Raw genomic sequence first — 24,576 nt, forward strand, 5'->3', positions numbered from 1 at the left:
GTTAAACTATTTGGTTTATTATAGTTACAGTAGTTATATTTTGGTTTATGGAAACTTGATTAATGTAAAGCTTAAAGATGCGAATTGTTTACATATTCTTTAAAACGGTTAATTGTAAAATCTGTTATTAATATATTTATGCTGTTTAATTTTGTATAAACTGTTTTATGTAAAGCCTGTTGCTAAAATTAATGTTGTCTGTAAACCGAGGTGATGTATCATTATACGTACCGCGGTATATAAGAATCTTGAAATAAATAAATAAATAAATTCCCTTGAAAAGGCTCATGGTAGTAAGAACCAGATCCCAACTTTTCTTGCAGTCAAAGCCTCAAGACTCTACCCACGGCCCTAGCCGCATACGGCCTGTGCATCCATGCTACCCAGGCTGAGCACGATTCCCCCAAAATGATTTGTGGTGTTAAGAACCGGACCCTGGCCTTCCCAGGAGCTGATGCTTTAAGCCTCAAGCTTCTCCCTGCGGTCCTAGCCACGTCGTTCTCTTCATCAGCTGCCTTTTCTTTTTTTTTTTAAAAACAAGAAGAAATAAAGCAGGAATACTTCCCTGATCTGTCATCAGCTGTTGGAGGGGTAGAGTGAGTGCAATCTCCATGGGGAAAATGAGAAAACCAGACCACTGGCTTTCAGTCTCCTCAGTGTCCAATCTCCATGGTAAAAACAAGGGAACTAGACCACTGGTTTTCAATCTCCTCACTGTCCATGGACTGAGACAAAGAGAGGGTCAGAAACCCCTCTATTCGCCCTGCTCTACTGGTGGGCTGGTCCTCCACAGCACCTAACACCTCCGGAAGCACACGTCTCTTTATTTCTTGTTTTTGTTGGTGGTTTTTTTTTGGGGTTTTTTTTTTTTAAATCTCAAGACTGCAGATTTTGCACCTCTGCCATCTACTGGAGGCAAATAAATACTGAGGGTTTGCAGGTGGCACACTAGGTTAAGTAGCAATGTCAATAAAGCTTTTCTTCTTTGTCTCCATCTGCTGGTTGGGAGGCAAAATGACTACAAATGCTCATAGTTTGGGAAATAAAATCCCAGATCTGCAGGCCCTAATGACGGAGGCAGAACTGGACATCGTTGCTATCACAGAGACATGGTTCACAGAATCTCATGATTGGGATACGGCAATACCAGGCTATAACTTGTTAAGGAAGGACAGAGTGGATAGAAAAGGGGGAGGTGTGGATCTTTATGTCAGAAATAATATCCAAGCATCTGAGCTGCAAGGAAGTTGGGGCAAGGAAGAAGCACTATGGGTCGACCTAAAAACAGATGATGGAGCATCCATTTATATTGGAGTGGTTTACAGGCCTCCAAACCAAAAGGAAGAGCTGGACAGAGATCTGGTTGAAGACATCCATAAGATAGGTAAGAAAGGGGAAGTGGTGATCGTTGGTGACTTTAATATGCCAGATGTAGACTGGAAAATCCCATCTGCAGAATCTAAAAACAGTAGAGCAATAGTGGATACCATGCAAGTATCATTGTTCAAACAAATGGTATTGGAACCCACGAGAGAAGGAACTATTCTCGACTTAGTGCTCAATAATGGAGATATCGTCTCTGATGTCAAGGTGGGCGCCCACCTCAGCACCAGTGATCATCAAACGGTATGGTTTAATATCACTAAAAGAATATGGAAAAGAAGCACAAAGACCAGAGTTTTACAGTTCAAAAACACAGACTTTGAGGAAATGGGGAAGTTACCTAGAGGAAGAACTAAATGGATGGGAAAATGAGAGAGATGTGGATCAGCAGTGGACCAATCTAAAAGGAGCAATCGCCAAGGCAACTGCTCTATATGTTAGAAATGTAAAGAAAAGCAAAAGAAAAATGAAACCTATCTGGTTCTCAAAGGAGGTGGCTGACAAAATTAAAGCTAAAAGAACTGCATACAAGAAATACAAAAGATCCCAAAGGGAGGAGCACAAAGAAGAATATCTGATTCAACTGAGGGAGACTAAGAAATTAATCAAGTTGGCAAAAAGTCAAGCGGAAGAGAGGATTGCCAAGGAGATAAAATATGGTGACAAAACATTTTTCAGATACATCAGCGAAAAGAGAAAAGTCCAAAGTGGTATAGTGAAATTGAAAGGTGGAAATGATCAATCTGTGGAGAGAGACGAAGAAATGGCAGAAATATTAAACGAATACTTCAGCTCTGTGTTCACTAAAGAAGACCCTGGAGAAGGACCATCTCTACACAACAAGAAACTGGAGGGAAGCGGAACAGAGGAAAATACATTTACAGTAGATAATGTATGGGAAGAGCTAAAGAATCTGAAAGTGGACAAAGCCATGGGGCCTGATGGGATTCATCCAAGGATACTGAGGGAGCTCAGAGATGTGCTGGCGGGACCGCTGTGCGACCTGTTCAATAGATCCCTAGAAACGGGAGTGGTGCCGAGTGATTGGAGAAGAGCGGTGGTGGTCCCGCTTCACAAGAGTGGGAACAGAGAGGAGGCTGGTAACTACAGACCGGTTAGCCTCACTTCGGTGGTGGGAAAAGTAATGGAGTCACTGTTGAAAGAGAGAATAGTGAACTATCTACAGACGAGAGAATTGATGGACCAGAGGCAGCATGGATTCACCAGAGGAAGATCCTGTCAGACAAATCTGATTGACTTTTTTGACTGGGTAACCAAGGAATTGGATCAAGGAAGAGCGCTCGATATCATATACTTGGATTTCAGCAAGCTTTTGATACGGTTCCGCACAGGAGACTGGTGAATAAAACGAGAAGCTTGGGAGTGAGTGCCGAGGTGGTGACCTGGATTGCAAATTGGTTGACGGACAGAAGACAATGTGTGATGGTAAATGGAACCTTCTCTGAAGAGAGAGCGGTTTTAAGTGGTTGTACCGCAAGGATCGGTGTTGGGACCGGTCCTGTTCAATATCTTTGTGAGCGACATTGCGGACGGGATAGAAGGTAAGGTTTGTCTTTTTGCGGATGACACTAAGATCTGCAACAGAGTGGACACGCCGGAAGGAGTGGAGAGAATGAGACGAGATCTAAGGACACTGGAAGAGTGGGTCGAAGATATGGCAGCTGAGATTCAATGCCAAGAAGTGCAAAGTCATGCATATGGGGAGTGGAAATCCGAATGAACTGTATTCGATGGGCGGGGAAAGGCTGATGTGCACGGAGCAGGAGAGGGACCTTGGGGTGATGGTGTCTAATGATCTGAAATCGGCGAAACTATGCGACCAAGGCGATAGCTAAAGCCAGAAGAATGCTGGGCTACATAGAGAGAGGAATATCGAGTAAGAAAAGGGAAGTGATTATTCCCTTGTACAGGTCCTTGGTGAGGCCTCACCTGGAGTACTGTGTTCAGTTCTGGAGACCGTATCTTCAAAAGACAAAGACAAGATGGAGGCGGTGTACAGAGAAGGGCGACCAGGAAGGTGGAGGATCTTCATCGGATGACATACGAGGAGAGATTGAAGAATCTAAATATGTACACCCTGGAGGAAAGGAGGAGCAGAGGTGATATGATACAGACTTTCAGATACTTGAAAGGTGTTAATGATCAAAGACAACGCCAAACCTTTTCCGTAGGAAAAAAATCAGCAGAACCAGGGGTCACGATTTATGAAGCTCCAGGAGGCAAGATTCAGACCAATGTCAGGAGTATTTCTTCACGGAGAGGGTGGTGGATGCCTGGAATGCCCTTCCGGAGGATGTGGTGAAGACCAGAACTGTGAAGGACTTCAAAGGGGGGGCGTGGGATAAACACTGTGGATCCATAAAGTCAAGCGGCCGCCAATGAAGAGTGGGTGACTCGCCAGAATGAGGGCTACTGCCTGGAGTCAATACCCTTATTAAATAAACATACAACATGCTTACTGTGACTCCAACATCGCTCTAAGCTTCAACAGCAGAGGAAATGTGGAAAAAAGGATTCACACTCACAAAGAGGGGAGTAGCTGGCTTGTTAACGGCGGTTACTACCCCAAAATCAAATAAGTCTGATACTTCACTTTCATGCATATACAGCATAGTTCTCCTGATTCAACGGCAGGGGAGAAGAAAAACTGATACTTCACACATCCAGCAGAGCTCTCTGCTTCAATGGCAGGGGAGAAGAAGAGGGTTCGCACTCACAAAGAGGGGAGTAGCTGGCTTGTTACGGCGGTTACTACCCCAAACCAAATGTGCCTGATACTTCGACTTTCGATGGCACATCCAGCATGGCTCTCTGCTTCAACAGCATGGGAGAAGACTGATACTTCACGCATATCCAGCATAGCTCCCTGCTTCAACGGCAGGGGAGAAGAAAAACAACCATAAGGGCTGTATATACATAGGCTGGGTAAAACAAATAAGCATGGGTGTAGCTTGCTTATTGCGCGGCTTACTACCCCTAACTAATCAAGCTAGATATTTCACTTGGATGCAGCTCCATCACTGCTCTCTACATTAAAGCGGGGTGGAAGGGAGAAATAGAACCAAGAGCTAAGAGAAACAGATAAGTATGAGAAAAAATGTGTGAAGCTTGCTGGGCAGACTGGATGGGCCATTTGGTCTTCTTCTGCCGTTCATTTCTATGTTTCTATTAAAACCCAGGAGTCTGGACTGATCCAGGGTATGACCAGAACACTGCTTATCATGGCATCTATAGTTGTGCTGACTCAAGGTGCGAGTGTGGTGTGAAGTATTTCTGCGTAGCAGATCCTGTCAGGAAGGGAGCCCACAGGAAACTGGCTTTGTTTATGTTTCAGGGCAGGGGAGACAGAGTGAGAGACAGTGAGAGAGAAAGAGTGTTGGGGTCACAGAGACAGTAAGAGAGTATCAGGGCAGTGGATATGTGTCTTACAACACCCACAGAACGAACCTGCAACAAATTTGGCACTTGTGTGCAGTCTTCCAACACACCATCTTTGCCCACTTTCCCTACACTACAGATCCTCTCTGTGCCTATACTTACGTATTTCTGAATGACAACATCTTTTATCCCAGGACAAGCAGGATGCTAGTCCTCACATCTATGGGTGACAGTCATTGATGGAGCCCCTATTGCGGAAAACTTTCTGTCAAAGTTTCTAGAAACGTCTGACTGGCACTCTGAGCCCATTGAGCATGCCCAGCATGCCATGATATTCTCTGCCACAGGGGTTTCCCTTCAGTCTTTGTTTTTCCGCACTGCTGTTGGCATTGCGGAGCAGGAGCCTGATTGAGTTTTCTCACATACTGTCTGACTAAAATCAGATTTAAAAAACATTTATTTCTCTCCCATATCGGGGTCTCTTGTGTTACCACTGGCTAGTGAGTAAATTTAGTCTCTTTTTTACTCTCTCGAGTAGAAATATTTTTTTCTCATTTTTCTCTCATTTTCATCGATGGCTGTCGACGAAAATATGGCCAGGGGATTTAAAAAATGTCCCAATTGTAATAGGACTATGTCCATTAGAGATCCACACCTCGAGTGTTGTCCTTTGTTTAGGTCAAACACACGATGTAACAGCCTGTCCCAAGTGTGTGCTGAAATGACCGTGAAGGGTCGAAAAGGCCGCCAAGAAAAGATGGAGCATTTATTCCATTTACAACTTTTGCCTTCCCCGTCGACGTCTAATCAATCGTCTCCGGCTGGAGTCTCGAAACGTTTAATCCTCAAAAAACATCATTCAGAAGGGCTCGGGGGATCGTTCATCGCTGACCCCATCCATGGCATCAACAAGGTCAGCGGCAGAACATCGACCAAAGCATCGCCATCGGCATTGTCACCCATCGATCCCGGAGGCGCTTCTCTCCCCAGAGAAATCGACTGCAAAACGGACTCGATTTAAAGAAACACCAAGGCCTTCGACGCCAAGGCCTTCACCTCCTCTCGATACACCGATCATCGAACCTCCACAGGGCCCTGTGGAAAGACCAACACCACCACCACCGCCACCATGTGTAGCTGCTCTGCCTGCACCAGCTATCACGGAGGAACTGACAGATTTTATCTGTCAAGCGGTGCTCCAAGCATTGAAGGACCAGCGACCATTGATGCCCTCGCCGCCCTCGCCGACGTTGATACTGGTGCCCGCACCGATGCCATCACAGATGCCGGTACCAATACCAAAGCCTGCACCAACACCAAAGCGGCCGTCGATGCTGATGCCTCTACCATCACCGATGCCTGGCCCAATACTGGAACCAATTCCGTCGATGCCAACACCAGGGCCCCAAGACAGCCAGAATTAACGTTGTTTCAGCTTCTGATGAACAGATTCGACGCAATCATTGGTGCTCTACCATCGATTCCAGCCAAGCCCCAGGAAGACGTCCCTGGAAGGATAACACTGGATGATCTACAGCCAGGTCCTTCAGGGATTTCTCGACCACCAAGGTCTTCTCCCACTTCTCCACATCAAGATGATCCTTACGATTCCTGGGAAGACAAACATACGGATACTTCTTCTGAGAGTTTTATGTTTGATCCTTCTCCTCCGGAAGAAAGGAAGAAATCCCCACCGGAAGATTTATCCTTTACAAATTTTGTTAAGGATATGGCAGACACCATACCATTTACTTTGGTATCAGAAGAGGTCACAAGACACAAACATTGGAAGTCCTACAGTTCGTGGACCCTCCAAAAGAAGTCTTGGCCATCCCTGTCCACGAAGTTCTGCTAGAATTACAGCACAGACTCTGGGAGCATCCATGCTCAGTACCATCCATAAACAAGAGAGTGGACACCACTTATTTGGTTCAAACTGTCCCCGGATACCAAAAATCACAACTGCCATATCAATCAGTTGTTGTGGAGTCTGCACAAAAGAAATCTAAGCGAATAAGACCTTATTCCTCCACTCCTCCTAGGAAGGATCACAGATTCCTGGACTCCTTGGGCAGGAAAGTCTATCAAGGAGCAATGCTAAATACAAGGATTGCGTCATATCAGCTATATATGATGCAATACCAGAGGAACCTGTGGAAACAGATGCAAGATCTCTCAAATTCGTTACCACAGCAGTACCAAGAAGCAGCTCAAGCCATAATACACAAAGGGCTTGAAGCTGGTAAGCACGAAGTCCGAGCCGCTTACGACAATTTTGAAACTGCTTCCAGAGTAGTGACCTCAGGAATAAGTGCACGTCGCTGGGCATGGTTGAAGGCCTCGGACCTCAGGCCTGAGGTCCACGAAAAACTGGTTGATTTGCCATGCGTAGGGGACAACCTATGCATGACAAAGTTGAAAGAACATACAGAAACCTTGCGTCAACTGTCGTCAGTTCCGCAGGATTCTGCTGCATCATCATCTTGCCGCCCTCCTAGGAAGGAATCTCAAAGACCATTCTACAGGCAGAGGCGTTATTACCCTCCAGCATCAAGGGGCAGATCTTCTCGTTTGCAGCAAAGATCTCAGCCCAGGCAACCTAGAGCTGCTAGGGCCTCAACTCCACCGCAGATGGGACCGGCTGCAGGCTTTTTGAGGCCATCACAGAGACCAAAGCCATCTCCACAACCCACAACGGATTCTACCAGTAGGAGGCCGAGTTTCCTCTTTTACAACCCACTGGGTATAAATAACAACAGATCAATGGGTACTCTCAATAATATCTCGAGGTTACCAACTCAATTTTGTCTCAATTCCAAGAGATTCTCCTCCAAAACCTCTTCCACTAAGCGAAAATCACATAATCCATCTACAAGCAGAATTATCCACCCTTCTGAGAGCCAGAGGCCAGAGCCATAGAGGCGGTTGCCGCCCCGGACTCAGAAGGCAGAGGATTCTACTCCCATTATTTACTCATTTCAAAGAAAACCAGAGGCCTATGTCCCATGCTAGACCTCAGAAATCTGAACAAATTTCTGAAAAAAAGAAAAATTCAGGATGGTTTCTCTAGGCACCATGCTTCCACTTCTTCAAACAGGAGATTGGCTTTGTTCTCTGGATCTACAAGACGCTTACGCTCACATTCCAATATTCCCTCCTCATCGCAAGTATCTGCAATTCTGGTGGGTTATCAGCATTTCCAGTACAGAGTACTACCATTCGGACTTGCCTCAGCTCCCAGAGTATTCACAAAATGCCTAGCAGTAATAGCAGCACATTTACACAAGGAAAGTGTCCACATCTTCCCTTATCTGGACGACTGGCTCATCAGAAGTCAATCTCAACATGGAGCTCTGGCTTCTCTCAGTTGACAATTGCGCTACTTACACTCCATGGGCTTTCTCATCAATTATCAAAAGTCCCATCTCATTCCGTCTCTCCTGCTTCAATTCATAGGAGCAGATTGAACACCATACTTTCGAAAGCCTTTCTACCGAGGATAGGGCAGGCGTACACTTTCCATATTGGCAAACTCGCTACACTCAAAGAAACAAGCAACAGCTCATCAGTTTCTAACTTTACTAGGGTCACATGGCCTCAACAGTCATGTTACTCCTATGGCAAGACTAGCCATGAGAATAACCCAATGGACTTTAAGATCACAATGGATCCAAGCCAATTCAACCACTATCCTCTCCAATTCCAAATAACCCACCAACTGCGTTCATCTCTACTTTGGTGGGCAAGCAAGGACAACTTGCGCAAGGGCCTGCCCTTCCAACAACCAGTCCCCACAGATAACTAACTACAGATGCGTCCACCTTGGGCTGGGGAGCCTCACATAGACAATCTCCAGACCCAAGGTACTTGGATGAAACTCGAAGCCACATTTCAAATCAATTTCCTGGAACTTCAGCTATACGTTATGCACTGCATGCGTTCAAAGACTGCCTTTTGCCCAAGACTGTTCTGATCCAAACGGACAACACTGTAGCCATGTGGTACATCAACAACAGGAGGTACGGGCTCGCATCTCCTCTGTCAAGAAGCCGCCCACAGTTTTGGGGCTGGGCCCTAACACACTCAATGTTTCTCTGGGCCACTTATCTGGCAGGCATTCACAACATAGTGGCAGATCGACTCAGTCGTCAGCTCCAACCACACGAGTGGTCCCTGGATCCCTTAGTAGCGACCAGGATATTTCTACGGTTGGGGGCAACCAACAATAGACCTCTTTGTATCACCACCTGAATCACAAAGTGGACAAGTTCTGCGCTCTGCCAGGACAGAAACACCAACCATCCAAGGACACCTTTGCTCGCCCTTGGACCTCAGACCTTCTATACGTGTATCCTCCGATACCGCTCATAACCAAAACTCTAGTGAAGCTACAACAGGACAAGGGGTCCATGATACTCATAGCCCCATACTGGCCTTGACAAGTATGGTTTCCCACACTTCTAGACCTCTCGATCAGAGAACCAATTCGCCTGGGTGTAGCTCCACTCTCTCACTCAGGATCAGGGTCGGCTGCGCCATCCCAACCTTCAATCTCTATCTCTGACGGCAATGGATGTTAAAGCTTGATTTTACAACCACCTAATCTTCAACAATGTATCTCAAGTGCTTATAGCTTCACGTAAACCTTCAACACAAAAGAATTATCTTCGAATGGAAAAGGTTACTTTGTGTGCATGCAAAGAGTAATTGACCCTTTCTCCTGCCCCACAATTTCTCTGCTGGACTATTTATGCCATCTTTCGGACTCTGGTCTCCAGACTTCATCTGTCAGAGTACACCTAAGTGCAAGATGCACCAATATCCATACAACCTCTTGTTAGTAGGTTTATGAGAGGTTTAACTCAACTTAAACCACCAATTCGGTCACCAGTCACAGAATGGGACCTGAATCTGGTCTTAACAAGACTCATGTGTTCTCCTTTTGAACCCATGACTTCCTGTGATCCTAAATTTCTCACATGGAAGACTATCTTCCTTATAGCCATTACATCAGCTGGAAGGGTTAGTGAGTTATAAGCACTTGTCACGTACTCACCCTATACAAAATTCCTACATGACAGAGTGGTTCTCCGTACACATCCAATATTCTTCCCCAAGGTAGTTACGGAATTCCACTTGAACCAATCCATAGTTTTACCCACATTCTTTCCAAGGTCTCATTCTCACCAAGGAGAACGGGCCTTACATACCTTGGACTGTAAGCGTGCGCTAGCATATTACTTAGACCGCACTGCAGTCCACAGGAAATCCACTCAACTCTTTGTATCTTTTGATCCAAACAAACCGGGTAAAGCAGTGGGCAAACATACTCTCTCCAACTGGCTAGCAGATTGCATACAATTTTGCTATGAAAAAGCAGGCTTTCCTCTCCAAGAGCGAGTAAGGCGCATTCAGTAAGAGCAATGTCAACCTCAGTAGCACACTATTGTTCAGTGCCAATTCTTGACATATGTAAAGCAGCAACATGGAGTTCTCTTCACATCTTTGCAGCTCATTACTGTTTGAACAAAGAAGGACGACAAGATTCAGCCTACCGACAATCTGTCTTAAAGAACTTGTTTCCAGTATAACCCCAACTCCTACTACATCCAACCTGCTGTGATCTTCGGCTGCCTCATTTTTACCAACAATACTGCAATGTTGCTTCACTACAAAATGACTCAGCCTATAACTTGCTAATCACCCATATGTGAGGACTAGCATCCTGCTTGTCCTGTGATAAAGCAAAATTGCTTACCTTGTAATAGGTGTTATCCCAGGACAGCAGGATGTAGTCCTCACGAAACCCACCGCCACCCCGCGGAGTTGGGTCGATACGTTTTATATTTTATTGTTGCTAAAGCTTATTGCTACATAGGAGACTGAAGGGAGACCCCTGTGGCAGAGAATATCACGGCATGCTGGGCATGCTCAGTGGGCTCAGAGTGCCAGTCAAAAGTTTCTAGAAACTTTGACAGAAAGCTTTCCGCATTAGGGCTCCATCAATGATGTCACCCATATGTGAGGACTTCATTCTGCTGTCCTGGATAACACCTATTTCAAGGTAAGCAATTTTTGCTTTCTTGCCTCTCACGGGCAGTTGTTCTATGCCTCTACTCCCCTTTTGGTGAAAAAAAAAGTTGTTTACTTCCTCTGTTCTTTTTATAGGTTGTACATAAGCTTTGTAGGTAAATACTTTCAAAGTAAGGTAAAGTGATGCAATTACATGTAAATGACAGTAGGTAGAAGACCAGCAGAAGCTTGCATCGGTCTCACTTCCATACCTGTGGCCGGAGTGTATGTGAATGGCTGTACTTCATGGGACCTTCCAGCATTGGTCACTACATATATACCCACAGAAATTGGAGAGGTGATGTGCTGGTCATGATATGGAGGAACCGTTACAATAAGATGATTCTGTATTAGAAAGAAAAACAAGGATTATAACTGAACATCCTCACTGACAATAGTTCTTCTAGTACAAAGAACACAGAAAGATAACCCTAGCAAGTAACAGAAATGCCCAGATTTCTCTTTTTTATCCTACTTACAATTAAACATAAAAGCATTTTCCTACATAAAATGAATCCCATCTTCAATTAGGCAACAATCCCCAATGGAAAAGGCATTTACTGGACAGGCAGAGAGATATTAACTGACAGTAAATGCTCTATATCTGAGAGATTATTGGTATTTTATGCTGAAATCTGCTGAACTTTTAAAAATCTTTTTCATGATGTGAGAGGATGAAAGCTCTGGGTTCCAGTAGGTCAGATTCGATTACAAAATTCTATTTATTTAGGGACAGCTCAGTGACCCAGCTGGCAAGTGCTGTGCATTTCCATACTGAAGGTCCCTAGTTTGATCCAAGCTGGGTCTTCTGCTCATCAGCTTGGCTGGTGCTGGAGCGACTCGGGGAGAAAGTCATAGTCATTGCTTAAGGGTGACACCTGGTGGCCAGATTCAGAGCCTATGATTCCAGGGATCTAGAAGGAGCACTGGTTCATTGTCCCTGGCTCAGAGTTGGTAAATTGGGGTGGGGTGACAAACAGGGAGAAAATGCCTGCATAGTTGCGAATGAAGGCTTAAGGTGCCCGATTCTAATCCTGTTTCTGACCAAACTGGAGGTACAAAGGAGCAGGAAGAAACTGCTGTGTCAAAGAATATAACCCTCAAACTATTATTTTTTTTTACAATGTTCCTGGCAGAAAAGGTAAATTGGTTCGTACCTGCTAATTTTCGTTCCTGTAGTACCACAAATCAGTCCAGACTCCTGAGTTTTGCCTCCCTTCCAGCAGATGGAGACAGCAAAATTTTCAGAACCACCAGCATATAACCTGGTGTACCACCTGCAAACCCCTCAGTACTGCTATGTACCCAAGCTGATACCAAATCAAGAACACAAAAATCCCCTGAATGAGCAGAGAAAATACAAACAGAACTATGATACAGAATTAAAGTCAGAGAAAAAACCTGTGCCAATTCTTCAGATAACTAAACACAGACAAGACAGACAGAACGAGTGGACTCTCTGGAGCTGGGCGGGTTCTGGACTGACCTGTGGTACTACAGGAACAAAAATTAGCAGGTTAGAACCAATTTTCCTTTCCCTGTACGTACCCAGATCAGTTCAGACTCCTGGGATGTACCAAAGTTTCCCTAACCTGGAAGGGACCGCGAGAGTCCCGCTCGAATGATGCCCTCTCCAAAACCAACAACTTCCAGAGCTTGAACATCCAATCTAGAATGCCTGGCAAAGGTATGCAACGACTTCCAAGTCGCTGCTCGGAATATCTCCTGAGGAGACTCAATCTCAGGCTGCCTAGGAGGCAGCCTGAGATTGAGTCAAATGACAAATATAAGCCGCACCAATAGCCTCTTTCAACCAATGAGCACTCGTAGCCTTTGAAGCTTTCTGAACCTTCTTTACACCACTCCACAGCACAAAAAGGTGATCTGACACCCTGAAACTGTTGGTTACCTCCAAATACCGTAAAAAAGTCCACCTAACATCCAAACGCCTGAACTCCGAGACACGGGGCAAATTCGACTCTAGATCCGGAAAAGTCGGAAGTTCCACCGACTGACTCAAGCAGAATGCCATTACCTTAGGGAGAAAAGATGGAACCATCCTCAAAAAAACACCTGAATTCGAGATCTGCAAGAAGGGCTCCTGGCAGGACAAGGCCTGAATTTCTGAAACCCTTCTGGCTAAACAAATAGCCACCAAGAAGACCATTTTCAGCATAAGATCCTTAACGGTAGCCCTCTTAAGAGGATCGAACGGTGTTGCACACAAGCCCCGAAGGACCAACTTAAGGTTCTATGATGGACAAATAGCTCGAGATGGAGGGCGCAAATTTTTCGCTCCCCTAAGGAACTACACTACGTCCGGATGTGCCGCTAGCGACCTGCCACGGATCTTGCCCCTAAATCCGGCTAGGGCGGATACCTGGACTCACAAAGAGGTGTACGATAAACCTTTCACCAGACCATTCTGCAAAAAGGACAGAACTTGGGACACCAGTCTGGGCAGGAGTTAACTGACTTCTCTTTTATTGGGTATGACAGGAAGCTGCTCTTGCTTCCTTCTCTTCCTGGCCAGTGGGAGGTTGTTCCCTCCTCCTTCAGTCATATCAGAGCGCGATATCACCAACTCCTGTTCATATGGGCCCGGCAAGACACCAACTTTATCTTCCTCTGCCTGGCCTGGCAGTGAGGCTGCTGATGCTCACATTCAGGCCACTATGACTCCTAGATCTCTTTCTTGGGTGGTAGCTCCTAATATGGAACCTAACATTGTGTAACTATAGCATGAGTTATTTTTCCCTATATGCATCACCTTGCACTTATCCACATTTTCCAGTCTCAGAAGGTCTTCCTGCAATTTATCACAATCTGCTTGTGATTTAACTACTCTGAACAATTTTGTATCATCTGCAAATTTGTTGACCTCACTCGTCTTATTTCTTCAAAGATCATTTATAAATATATTGAACAGTACGGGTCCCAATACAGATCCCTGAGGCACTCCACTGCCCATTCCCTTCCACTGAGAGAACTGTCCATTTAATCCTACTCTTTGTTTCCTGTCTTTTAGCCAGTTTGTAATCCATGAAAGGACATCGCCATCTATCCCATGACTTTTTACTTTTCCTAGAAGCCTCTCATGAGAACTTTGTCAACTTTGTCAATATGATATTTTACTAGTGGTGAACTGCTGCCTTTTCATGGGTAGGGCTATTGCTGTTTCATTTCTTGAAGTCAGTTAGTGCTCCTGAGGTATGGCAGGTTTGATAGACATGTACAGAGTAGGGTTTGTTTGTTTTATTTTACAATGTACCTGGTAATAGAGGGAGTTTGTGATGCTGTTATTGAGATGAGACCAGAATAAGAATATCTTTTTTGTATGGTAAGTTGTCTTAGTTCTGCTCTGCATCCATAGGAGTGAGGGACTCCTATGGATGCAGAGCATATGCTTATTTTAAGTCCCATGATGGTCATGTGTTCAGTATGTCACGCACGTGAGTGTCATCTCTCAGGTGTGTCCTGACAGAAAAAAGGTTGAGAAACACTGCTGTACACTAAGAATCTACCGGTCACCTCGTCAGCTAAGATCTATGGACAAATGTATGCTAGAGGTTTCCACAGCAAAAACAGCCAGACTGGACCTAACTTGTAGGCACGCGTTCTCAATCACTGGTCTGATATTATGGAACTCTCTCCCAGACCATATTCACCTTATTACAATATTTTCAAAAAGCCCTTAAGACGAACCTTTGCACCTATGCATATGGTAAACCCGAAGGTTCTTAGCAACAACTTTTTCTTTTAATCAGTTTTTAACCTTTACAATTTAATTCTATTCTTATCTAGCCCTATCCTTATCTATTGTAGCTTTTGACTATAATGATGTTTTAATTATTATGTATGTACTCTTTGAGTGCTTGTAAACCACTTAGATACACTACAAATTGTATAGGCGGTAAAATAAGAACTTTTAAATAAATAAACATAAATAAGCCGCTAGACAAAAGCAATCCACCTGATCGAAAAATACAGGACTTTGATGTTGCAGGTTTGGAAGATGACCCAGTCTCAACGGACTGTCCCACTGATAGATTGATCAGATCTGCAAACCACAGCCATTGGGGCCACTCCAGAGTCATCAGTATCACGCCTCCAGGGTGGATCTCTATCCTTCTGAGAAACCTGGCCACCAGAGGCCATGGCAGAAACACATAAATGAGAACATCAGTTGGCCAAGGAAGACTCCCTGCTCTCTCCTGTGACTGAAGAAGCGGGAGGCTTTGGCATTCCTCTGAGTTGCTATGAGATCCAGGTGGGGAACCCATCTGTGTATGATGAGGCTCATCGCTTCGTCTGAAAGCTCCCATTCTGCGGGGTCTAACCGCTGACGGCTGAGGAAATTGGCTTGCACATTGTTGGAGCCCACTAAATGTGAAGCTGCTATCCGAAGACATAAGCTGTTCTGCTTCCCAAGCCACTGCTCGACTCTTGGTCTCCCCTTGGCGGTTGATATAGGCTACTGTAGTCGCATTGTCGGACGGAATCCTGACAGTGCAACCGCGTTCAAGAGGTAAGAACTCCTGGACAGCCAAACGTACTGCTCATGTCTCGAGGTGGTTGATGGACCACAACGCTTCCTGCGGCGACCACTGCCCCCAGCTGAAGAGACTGGCATCCGCTGTCATGACTGTCCAGCGCAGAACCTGTAAGTTCACTCCATAGCAAAGATGACTGGACGAAAGCCACCAAGGCAGACTGGACCATGCCGAGTCAGTAATTGGAAGTGGAAGATGAAACTGTTCTGAGGTTGGATTCCAATGGGACAGTAATGATTGCTGAAGAGGCCTCATATGAGCAAATGCCCAGGGGTCGAGTTCCAAAGTAGATGACATGGAGCCAAGGACCTGTAAGTATCTAGCTTAATTGGTTAGGGGTAGTAATTGCTGCAATAAGCAAGCTACTCCCATGCTTATTTGTTTACCCAGCCTGTGCAATTCAGTGCTTGTTGGTTGTTGTCTGAATATAAATCCTCTTTTCTTTATTCCCCCCTGCCATTGAAGCAGTGAGCTGCGCTGGATTATGTATTCCAAGTGAAGTATCAGGCTTAATTGATTCGGGGTAGTAACCGCCGTAACACGCAAGCTACACCCATGCTTATTTATGATATGAAAAAGAAGAGATGCTCTAGATGCAATACAAAGAAGGGTAATTAAGAAAGCTGGAGGACTGGTCAAAGGTTTGTTAGCTGGGACTCAGAAAACCAAGGGAAAAGTTGAGGTACTGACATGAACCAAACAGAAAAGGGATCTAGAAATCGCAAAACAATGCAACAAAGAAGTGGCGAAAAACCAGAGGGACAACTCTTACAGGTAAGGAATTATCCTTTCTTCAAAACAAGTATTCTCTATAGATCTATCACATTGTAAGACAGTGACAAAATAGTCTATGCAGTCTGCCCAGTGCTATAATTGCTGCTCCAGATGGAATACCCCAGTGCACCGGAAGCACTAAGCAGGCAAACCAGTGCTGCAAGGAGCTGAACTGTGGCTCTATGCAGGTTATTCAATGCTTCATTACCATCGCATCTCCAGGAATCCTCCATGTTTATCTCACTGTTTTTTTCAATTCCATTACTATTTGTGTCTCCACCACCTCCTGCAGGACGGTATTCCACTACTCCTCTGTGATAAAAAATACTTCCTGATAATATGGTGTATACATTAATTCTGATAACTATGAACAATCTTGAGAACAAAGACCAGAACAAGCCTAATGTTCAAGTATATGAACATTCAAAGATCACCTAGTTGGTAACATATGATCAGAAAGCTTTGCAACAGGAAACTATTTCTCAGAGAAGACAAAAACTAGACTTTTTTTTTAACCTGGCAGTTTTCTCCTGCTCCTTCTGGCTTCCAACTCAAATTGGAATCTGGGCTGGGATCTGGCACTGTGAGCCTGGGGATTTATATAACCCCTTTTAACTCAGGTCAGTACTACCGTCCTTAGCTGGGCACTATGCACAGACAGCTCCTTCTAGAACCCTTCAATCACGGGCCCTAAACCTTGTGTCACTGTTCCCTCCCTCCTCAGGGCAGAGAATATTGCTTTTACAGCATCATCAACCCCTGGTTAATTTTGGGAGTAGAAGACCCAAGGCAAGAATTGAACCCAGCTCCCTCCATATGACCTTGACAATACCTACTTTAAAGACATTTTAATATAAATATTAAAAGCCTGGTGCACACCAAATTGGGAAATGCATCCACATCTAGCACATGAGCGTATTCACTCGATTTTATAAGACGCCCACATGCGCGCACAAGTCCCAATGCGCAAATATCTTGCATCAGGAAAAAAAGGGGCAAGGTGTGGGCATTTCAGGGCAGGGCCAAGATAAGTGCACACAAGTATCTGCGTGCCTGAATGCGCACCCAGGTATATATGAGCATAAAGATACTTCTGCTATGGAGGAGGTGTAAGTCTTAATAAAACTACTTCCAGGCATATTTGAAGTGTTTGAGGGGTCTGGGTTAACTTGGGGGGGGGGGGGGGGGGTTTTGGAGGACCTAGCTGTAGAGTGGACAAACTGGTGGATGAACTGGTGAAACTGGTCATGGTGTGGATGTGCACCTGTTATAAAATTTCATAACTTGCACAGCTAAAACCGGACTTTGCACAGCTGTGCGCATACACCTGTAAAACAAGGAGCACACATACGCCCACCAAAGCTATTTTATATCATACGCATGTATGTGCATGCAGGATCTAAAATTGCCACATATCTGGCCGCGCAACCACTCTAGGAGAAATCACAGAGTCTTCATCTCTTCAGACAACACGATTCTGAAAGAAGAGGTGCGAGACCAAGAAGTTCCACGAACACATTACTATTCCAAATCCTGTTACTTCTCAGAATTCAGAAACTGATTTACAGTATTTACCAAGCACCCTACCCATGAGGTCTTATAAAGAATAAAGAATTCAAGGCAAGCACAGTATAGATGGAAGTACACTGTGACAGTAAGCTGGACCACAGGGAAACTGAGGTAAATTAAAGAAATAGCGATTTGCAGCAGCAAGACAAAAGTCTCGAATGTCAAAGGGAAAGCAAATGTTGCTTACCTGTAACAGGTGTTCTCACAGGACAGCAGGATGTTAGTCCTCACATATGGGTGACATCACAGAATGGAGCCCAATCACGGAACACTTTTGTCAAAGTTTCTAGAACTTTGACTGGCCCCTACTGGGCATGCCCAGCATGGCACTAACCCTGCAGCCAGCAGGGGTCCCTCTTTAGTCTGGTTACAAAGCTACAGGCAGTGCCAAAAAATAAAATAAGAAAACGAACCCAACACTGCGGGGTGGCGGGCGGGTTTCGTGAGGACTAACATCCTGCTGTCCTGTGAGAACACCTGTTACACGTAAGCAACATTTGCTTTCTCACAGGACAAGCAGGATGGTAGTCCTCACATATGGGTGAGTACTGAGCCAAGGATGTCCGGACATGCACCAAATGTACCCAAGACGTGCAACAGGCACAACAATTGGGGTAGAATTTGGGGTAGGGCATCCTGAACCCCACCGGGCAGGGAGAAGGGTGTTGGTACGTCACGTCGTAAATAAGTTACGCAAGACAGACTGGCCGAAGATGGAATCTTGTCTTCTGGCTTTGTCTAGGCAATAGTGGCCTGTAAAAGTATGGAGAGAACTCCAGGTGGCAGTCCTGCAAATGTCAGGAAGTGGCACAGATTGTAGGTGTACTACTGAAGTCGCCATGGCCCTCACAGAGTGTGCTTTAACACGATCTTGAAGTGGAATGCCCACTTGCTGATAGCAAAAGGAAATGCACTCCGCTAGCCAGGAGGAGAGAGTCTGCTTACCTACTGGCTGCCCCAATTTGTTAGGATGGAAAGAGATAAATAATTGAGTGCTCTTTCTGTGGGCAGCTGTACGGTCTAGGTAAAACGCTAGAGCCAATTTGCAGTCAAGGGTATGCAGAGCCTGCTCTCCTGGATTGGAATGGGGCCTGGGGAAAAAGGTAGGTAGTATAATGGATTGATTGAGATGAAACTCTAATAATATCTTAGGCAAAAACTTAGGGTGAGTGCGAAGAACCGCCCGATCCTGTAGAAGTTTAGTGTAAGGCGGTTAGGTAACTAGGGCCTGTAACTCACTAACTCTGCGAGCTGCAGTGATTGCCAAAAGGAAAATCATCTTCCATGTGAGATAGCAAAGTTCACAGGATTGGGGAGGCTCAAATGGTGGTTTTATGAGCCAACCCAAAACCAGGTTAAGGTCCCAAGAAGGGGCCGGAGGATGCAGTGGAGGCTTGAGGTGAAGCAAGCCCTTCAAGAAGCATGTTACAAGGGGCTGTACTGAGATAGGGACACCCCCGATACCTTTATGGAAGGCGGCCACCGCACTGACATGCATTCTGATAGAGGACGTTTTAAGACCTGACTCTGACAAATGCCAGAGGTAGTCTAGAAACTGAGGGACTGGACAGGTAAAGGGATCAAGGGCATGAGAAGAGCACCATGACGTGAACCTGTTCCATTTGTAAGAATACGATTTTCTCGTGGAAGGCTTCCATGAAGCAATCAAGACACGGGAGACTGGATCAGAAAGGTTAAGCGGCTGAAGGATTAACCTTTCAACATCCATGCAGTCAGGGACAGGGCTTGCAGATTGGGTTGACGGAGGCACCCGTCGTTTTGAGTGATTAGAAGCGGGTCTGTTCCCAGAGGAATGTGCCTGCGAATGGAGAGATCCTGAAGTATTGGAAACCACAACTGGCGGGGCCAGTGGGGTGCTATGAGGATCATGGTACCCTTGTCCTGACATAACTTCATGAGAGTCTTCGAGAGAAGTGGAAGTGGAGGGAATGCATATAGGAGACCGGTTACCCATGAGAGAGAGAAGGATAATGTTGGTTGCGAGTGAGAGAGCAGAAATTGCCTACTGTGCGATTCTGGGGTGACGCAAAGAGGTCTATTTGAGGATAACCCCATTTTTGGAAGATGGAGTTCGCTACTAAGGGGTTTAGAGACCACTCGTGGGGTTGGAAGCTGCGACTCAACTTGTCTGCCAACACGTTGTCCACTCCCAGCAAGTAGGTGGCCCTGAGATACATCAAGTGGGAGAGGGCCTCCGCCCAAATCTGTGCAGCTTCCTGACACAGAAGGTAGGATCCTGTGCCTCACTGTTTGTTGATGTACCACATGGCCACCTGGTTGTCCATCTGGATCAGGATGACTTGATTGGACAGGCGATCCTGTCCATTCAAGTCATTGAATTGCTCGTAGTTCCAGGAAATTTATCTGGTGTTTGGCTTCCTCTGGAGACCAAGAAACTTGTGTCTGGAGATCGGCCACATGGGCTCCTCACCCGAAGTTGGAAGCATCGGTGGTTAGAGTTATGTGAGGGTTTGGCGCCTGAAAGGGCGAGCCCTGTAGATTGATTTGATTCGTCCACCAGGCAAGAGACAGACGGAGTGAGTCGGTGACGTGGACAATGATCGACAGGGGCTGAAGGGATTGAGTCCATTGTGACCTTAGGGTCCACTGCATGACTCTCATGGCCAGGCGAGCCATTGGGGTGACCTGAACTGAGGACGCCATGTGTCCTAGGAGGATGAGAAAACGATGAGCAGTCGTCAAGCGTTGAGACTGCAGCTGATGCGCCAGAGATACGAGAGTGAGGGCTCGTTGTCGAGGCAGGAAAGCCTTTGCTTGTAAGGTGTCCAAGTCTGCTCCAATGAACGATAAGGTTTGAGATGGGACTAAGCAGGATTTGTCATAGTTGACTAAAAATCCGAGTGAAATTAGAGTAGTTAAGGTGAGATGTAGGGATGACAAAGCGGCTTGCTGAGTCGGAGCCCTGATTAACCAATCGTCCAGATAGGGGTAGACGTGAACACCTTGAGTCCTGAGGAAGGCGGCAACCATGACGAGGCATTTTGTAAAGACTCATGGTGTAGACGCTAGGCCGAATGGAAGCACGCGATACTGATAGTGCTTGGGGCCTACGAGAAACCTCAGGTATTTGCGATGAGCTGGAGTTAACGCAATATGAATGTATGCATCCTGGAGGTCGAGAGAGCAGAGCCAGTCTCCTCTTTGTAGAAGAGGAAGAAGCGAGCCCAAGGTTACCATCTTGAACTTTTCTCTCTGGAGGTACTTGTTGAGGGCTCGTAGATCCAGAATTGGACGAACGCCTCCTGATCTTTTGGGTATTAGAAAGTACCGGAAATAGAACCCGAGACTTTGCTGAGGGAATGGTACTGGTTCTATTGCTCTGGACTGGAGTAGGAGGGAGACCTCCTGCTCCAGGAGCAATGAATGCTCGGATGTTTTCCACGCCATTAGAGGCGGGGAATCTGGTGGGATGGAGAGAAAATTGAGATTTATTTATTTATTTATGAACTTTTATATACCGGCATTCATAAGTCACATCACATCGGTTTACAATAAACTGAAGAGAATGGAAAATTACAATGAATGGGGAGGGGGAGAGGGGAGCAGGCAAGAAGAGGGGGAAGAAGGGAGGGGAGAGAGAAATGCTGAGGGAGAAAAATAGGAACGAAGATAAGAAGAAAGGCTGAGAGAAAACCATGTTAAGCGACTAAATAAACATCGTACATCAGAAACTATTATAACTGTAGTGACCGAAAGCAAATATACAAAATATACAAAAGATTACAAAGATGAGTTCTTGGCGAGAGTGGGGGGTGGGGCTACAGTGGGGGGTATAGGAAGGCGAGGTGGCTAGGGGCAGGCAGATAGATGTAGGTCAGGGAGACTGGCTAGGTTTGGTTGGCATCGGGGTAGGCCAGCTTGAAGAGCCATGTCTTGATTCCTTTTTTAAAATTGTGTAAGGATGGCTCTAGACGGAGATCAGTAGGAAGGGAGTTCCAGAGGGAGGTGCCAGCGATGGAAAAGGCTCTTTCTCTGGTGAGGGCAAGGTGAGCGGTTTTGAGGGACGGGGTGTGAAGGGTGCCTGCAAGGGCAGTTCTGGTGGGGCGATTAGCGGAACGGAATCGTGGCATTTCCTCAAGCCAAGGGAGATTGTGTTTGTACAAAGTATTGTGAAGGATGGTGAGAGTTTTGTATTGAATGAGGAAGGTAACAGGCAGCCAGTGCAGATCCTTTAATATGGGGGTGATGTGGTCCCTTTTACGGGTGTTGGTTATGATCCTGGCCATGGCGTTTTGCAAAATTTGGAGGGGTTTAGTAGTGGAAACAGGCAGGCCCAGAAGGAGGGAGATGCAGTGGTCCAGTTTAGTGAGAATGCTCATCTGCAGTACTGTACAGAAGTCTTGAGTGTGGAGTAGAGGTTTGAGATTTTTAAGGATGTGTAATTTGTAGAAGCACCCCTTTAAGAGAGAGTTGATGTGGGGTTTGAAGTTTAGGTGTTGATCTAGGAAGACACCTAAGTCTCTTACGGATTGCAGCGGAGTGTGGGCTGGGGCTGTATTATGAAAGGTAGAGTGGGATATACAGTCCGGATGATTGGAGATAATGAGAATTTCAGTTTTTGATGCATTTAGCGCTAGGTGGAGGTTAGATAGTAAGGAGTTGATGGAAGCAAGGCATGATTCCCAGAATTGCATGGATTCATTGAGGGATTTTTGAATGGGGATGAGGATTTGCACATCTGCATATAAGAAGAACTTCAGGCCTAGGTTGGCGAGTAGATGGCAGAGTGGCAGGAGATAAATATTGAAAAGGGTGGGAGGATCCTTGGGGGACGCCTTGTGTGAGAGGGATGTGTGAGGATTCATACTTATCAATTTTTACTAGGTACTCTCTATGGTTGAGATAGGATGAAAACCAAGATAAGGCTGTGTCTGAAATACCTATTTCTGCTAGGCGAGTGATTAGGTTTTGGTGGTTGACAGTATCGAAGGCTGCCGAGATGTCTAGGAGGGCAAGTAGGTACGATTTTCCATGATTCATACCTTTGAGGATTGTGTCTTTAATTGCTAGTAAGAGATTTTCCGTATTACGTGCTTTACGGAAACCAAATTGTGATGGATGTAGGATATTATGGTCTTCTAAGAAATCAGTAAGCTGAATGTTAACTACCTTTTCAAGGATTTTGGAAATGAAGAGCAGGTTGGAGATAGGCCGGTAGTTTGCTGGGTCTGTGGGATCGAGAGTAGGTTTTTTGAGGAGTGGCTTGACGACAGCAAGTTTAAGTGGGTCTGGGACTCTTCCAGATGTGATGGAGCAGTTAATTAAGTCAGCAATGGGTTTTGCAATGGTGGAGGGGATAGAGAGGAGGGTTTTCGAGGGGATTGCGTCTGAGATATGAGTAGCTGGTTTCATCTTTTTTAGAATGGATTCAATCTCCTTGGTTGTAGTAGGGTAGAGGGACCCAAGGTTGATCTTGTCGTTGGGGAGCGGAGAGGTGGGGGAAGGCTTAGTGGGGAAGCGAAGGAGGATATTGGCGATTTTGTTCTTGAAGTACATCGCTAATTCTTCACATTTATTACTGGCATTTTCCTCAATGGGGATAAGGGGGTGGATTTTGTAAGTTCTGCAACATATGAGAATAAAGCATTGGAATTATATTGATAGGCATGAATTTTTGAGGAATAGAAATCTCGTTTAGCTTGGAGAATGGCTTGATGGTAAGTGTGTAATGCGTTTTTGTAAGCTGCTTTGTGTGAAAGGGAAGGTTGTTTACGCCATGTACGTTCTTTGGATCTCAGGTCCTGTTTTATCTTTTTTAGATCAGCAGTGTAACATGTTTTTTTTTTCTGTTTGCATAAAGGGTATTTCTTTGTGGACAATGGGGCAGGTCTCATTGGCTACTATGGTAGTGAGATTGTTCCAAGAGAGTAGAGCAGTGTCAGGATTGGTAAGGTCAAGATTCTTGGCTACTTTATCAAACGCTAGGGTAAGGTCCTCTGTGGAGCAGGGTTTATGGAAAGAGATAATTTTACTATGATTTTGTGAAGCGGGAGGGGGGGGTGTTGGTAGTAAGGAGGACGTTGATGAGGAAGTGGTCGGACCATGGGACTGGGGTGACTGCAGGTGTATTGGGTGCTATTAAATGGGAGTTAACGAAGAGGAGGTCAAGGGTATGACCTGCTTTATGTGTAGGTGCAGTGATGAGCTGTCTAAAACCCAGGGCCTTGAAGGTGTCCAGTAAGATCTCGCAGGCGGGAGTGGCAGGGCAGACATCCAAATGGAGATTGAAGTCTCCTAGTATAACTGTGGGGATGTCTGACTTAATGTTGTCAGCAATGTATTCGATGATGGGGGAAGGATCATGTTCGAGTAGGCCTGGGGGGGATAGATGAGGCAGACCTGTAGGGATTTGGATTTAAACAGCCCAATTTCTAGTTTAGGAGGGGGATGTGTGGTATGGAGTTTGAGGCTGAGGCGTTTGTTGGCAGCCAGGAGTAGCCCTCCACCTTTCTTTTTAGGTCTTGGGATAGAAAAGATGTCGTAGGTCTGTAGAGGGAGCTGGTTTATGAAGACATGATCTGTGTTCTTTAGCCAGGACTCAGTTATAGCACAAATGTCAGGATTGGAGTCCGTGAGCAGGTCATGGAGTATGGGGTCTTTTATTAGGATGGATTGTGCATTAAATAGGGAGATGGCTAGAGTGGTTAGGCCCAGAAATTGTGTGAGGGATGATATCATGATGGGCACTAAGGATTTGCGATGGTTGGAAGGGTGTAGGTGTACAGGGAGAGGTTTATGCAGGGAGGGGCGGTGTAGACTAGGTATAGTAAGGAGACACATATCA

At 45.6% G+C, this 24,576-nt stretch overlaps 1 protein-coding gene across 6 annotated transcripts in view; it reads right to left on the bottom strand.

The window, feature by feature from the left end:
* NFAT5 (nuclear factor of activated T cells 5) overlaps positions 1 to 24,576 on the bottom strand; it is an 852,247-nt gene that overhangs the window by 319,275 nt on the left and 508,396 nt on the right. For all 6 annotated transcript variants that reach the window (XM_029608296.1, XM_029608298.1, XM_029608295.1 and 3 more), the window contains one exon: positions 11,067 to 11,199. In XM_029608296.1, coding sequence (XP_029464156.1) covers positions 11,067 to 11,199 — 133 coding nt within the window. The remainder of the gene's footprint in view (positions 1 to 11,066; positions 11,200 to 24,576) is intronic.

This window comes from Rhinatrema bivittatum, chromosome 7, assembly GCF_901001135.1.
Source record: "Rhinatrema bivittatum chromosome 7, aRhiBiv1.1, whole genome shotgun sequence".
Lineage (NCBI taxonomy): Eukaryota > Metazoa > Chordata > Amphibia > Gymnophiona > Rhinatrematidae > Rhinatrema > Rhinatrema bivittatum.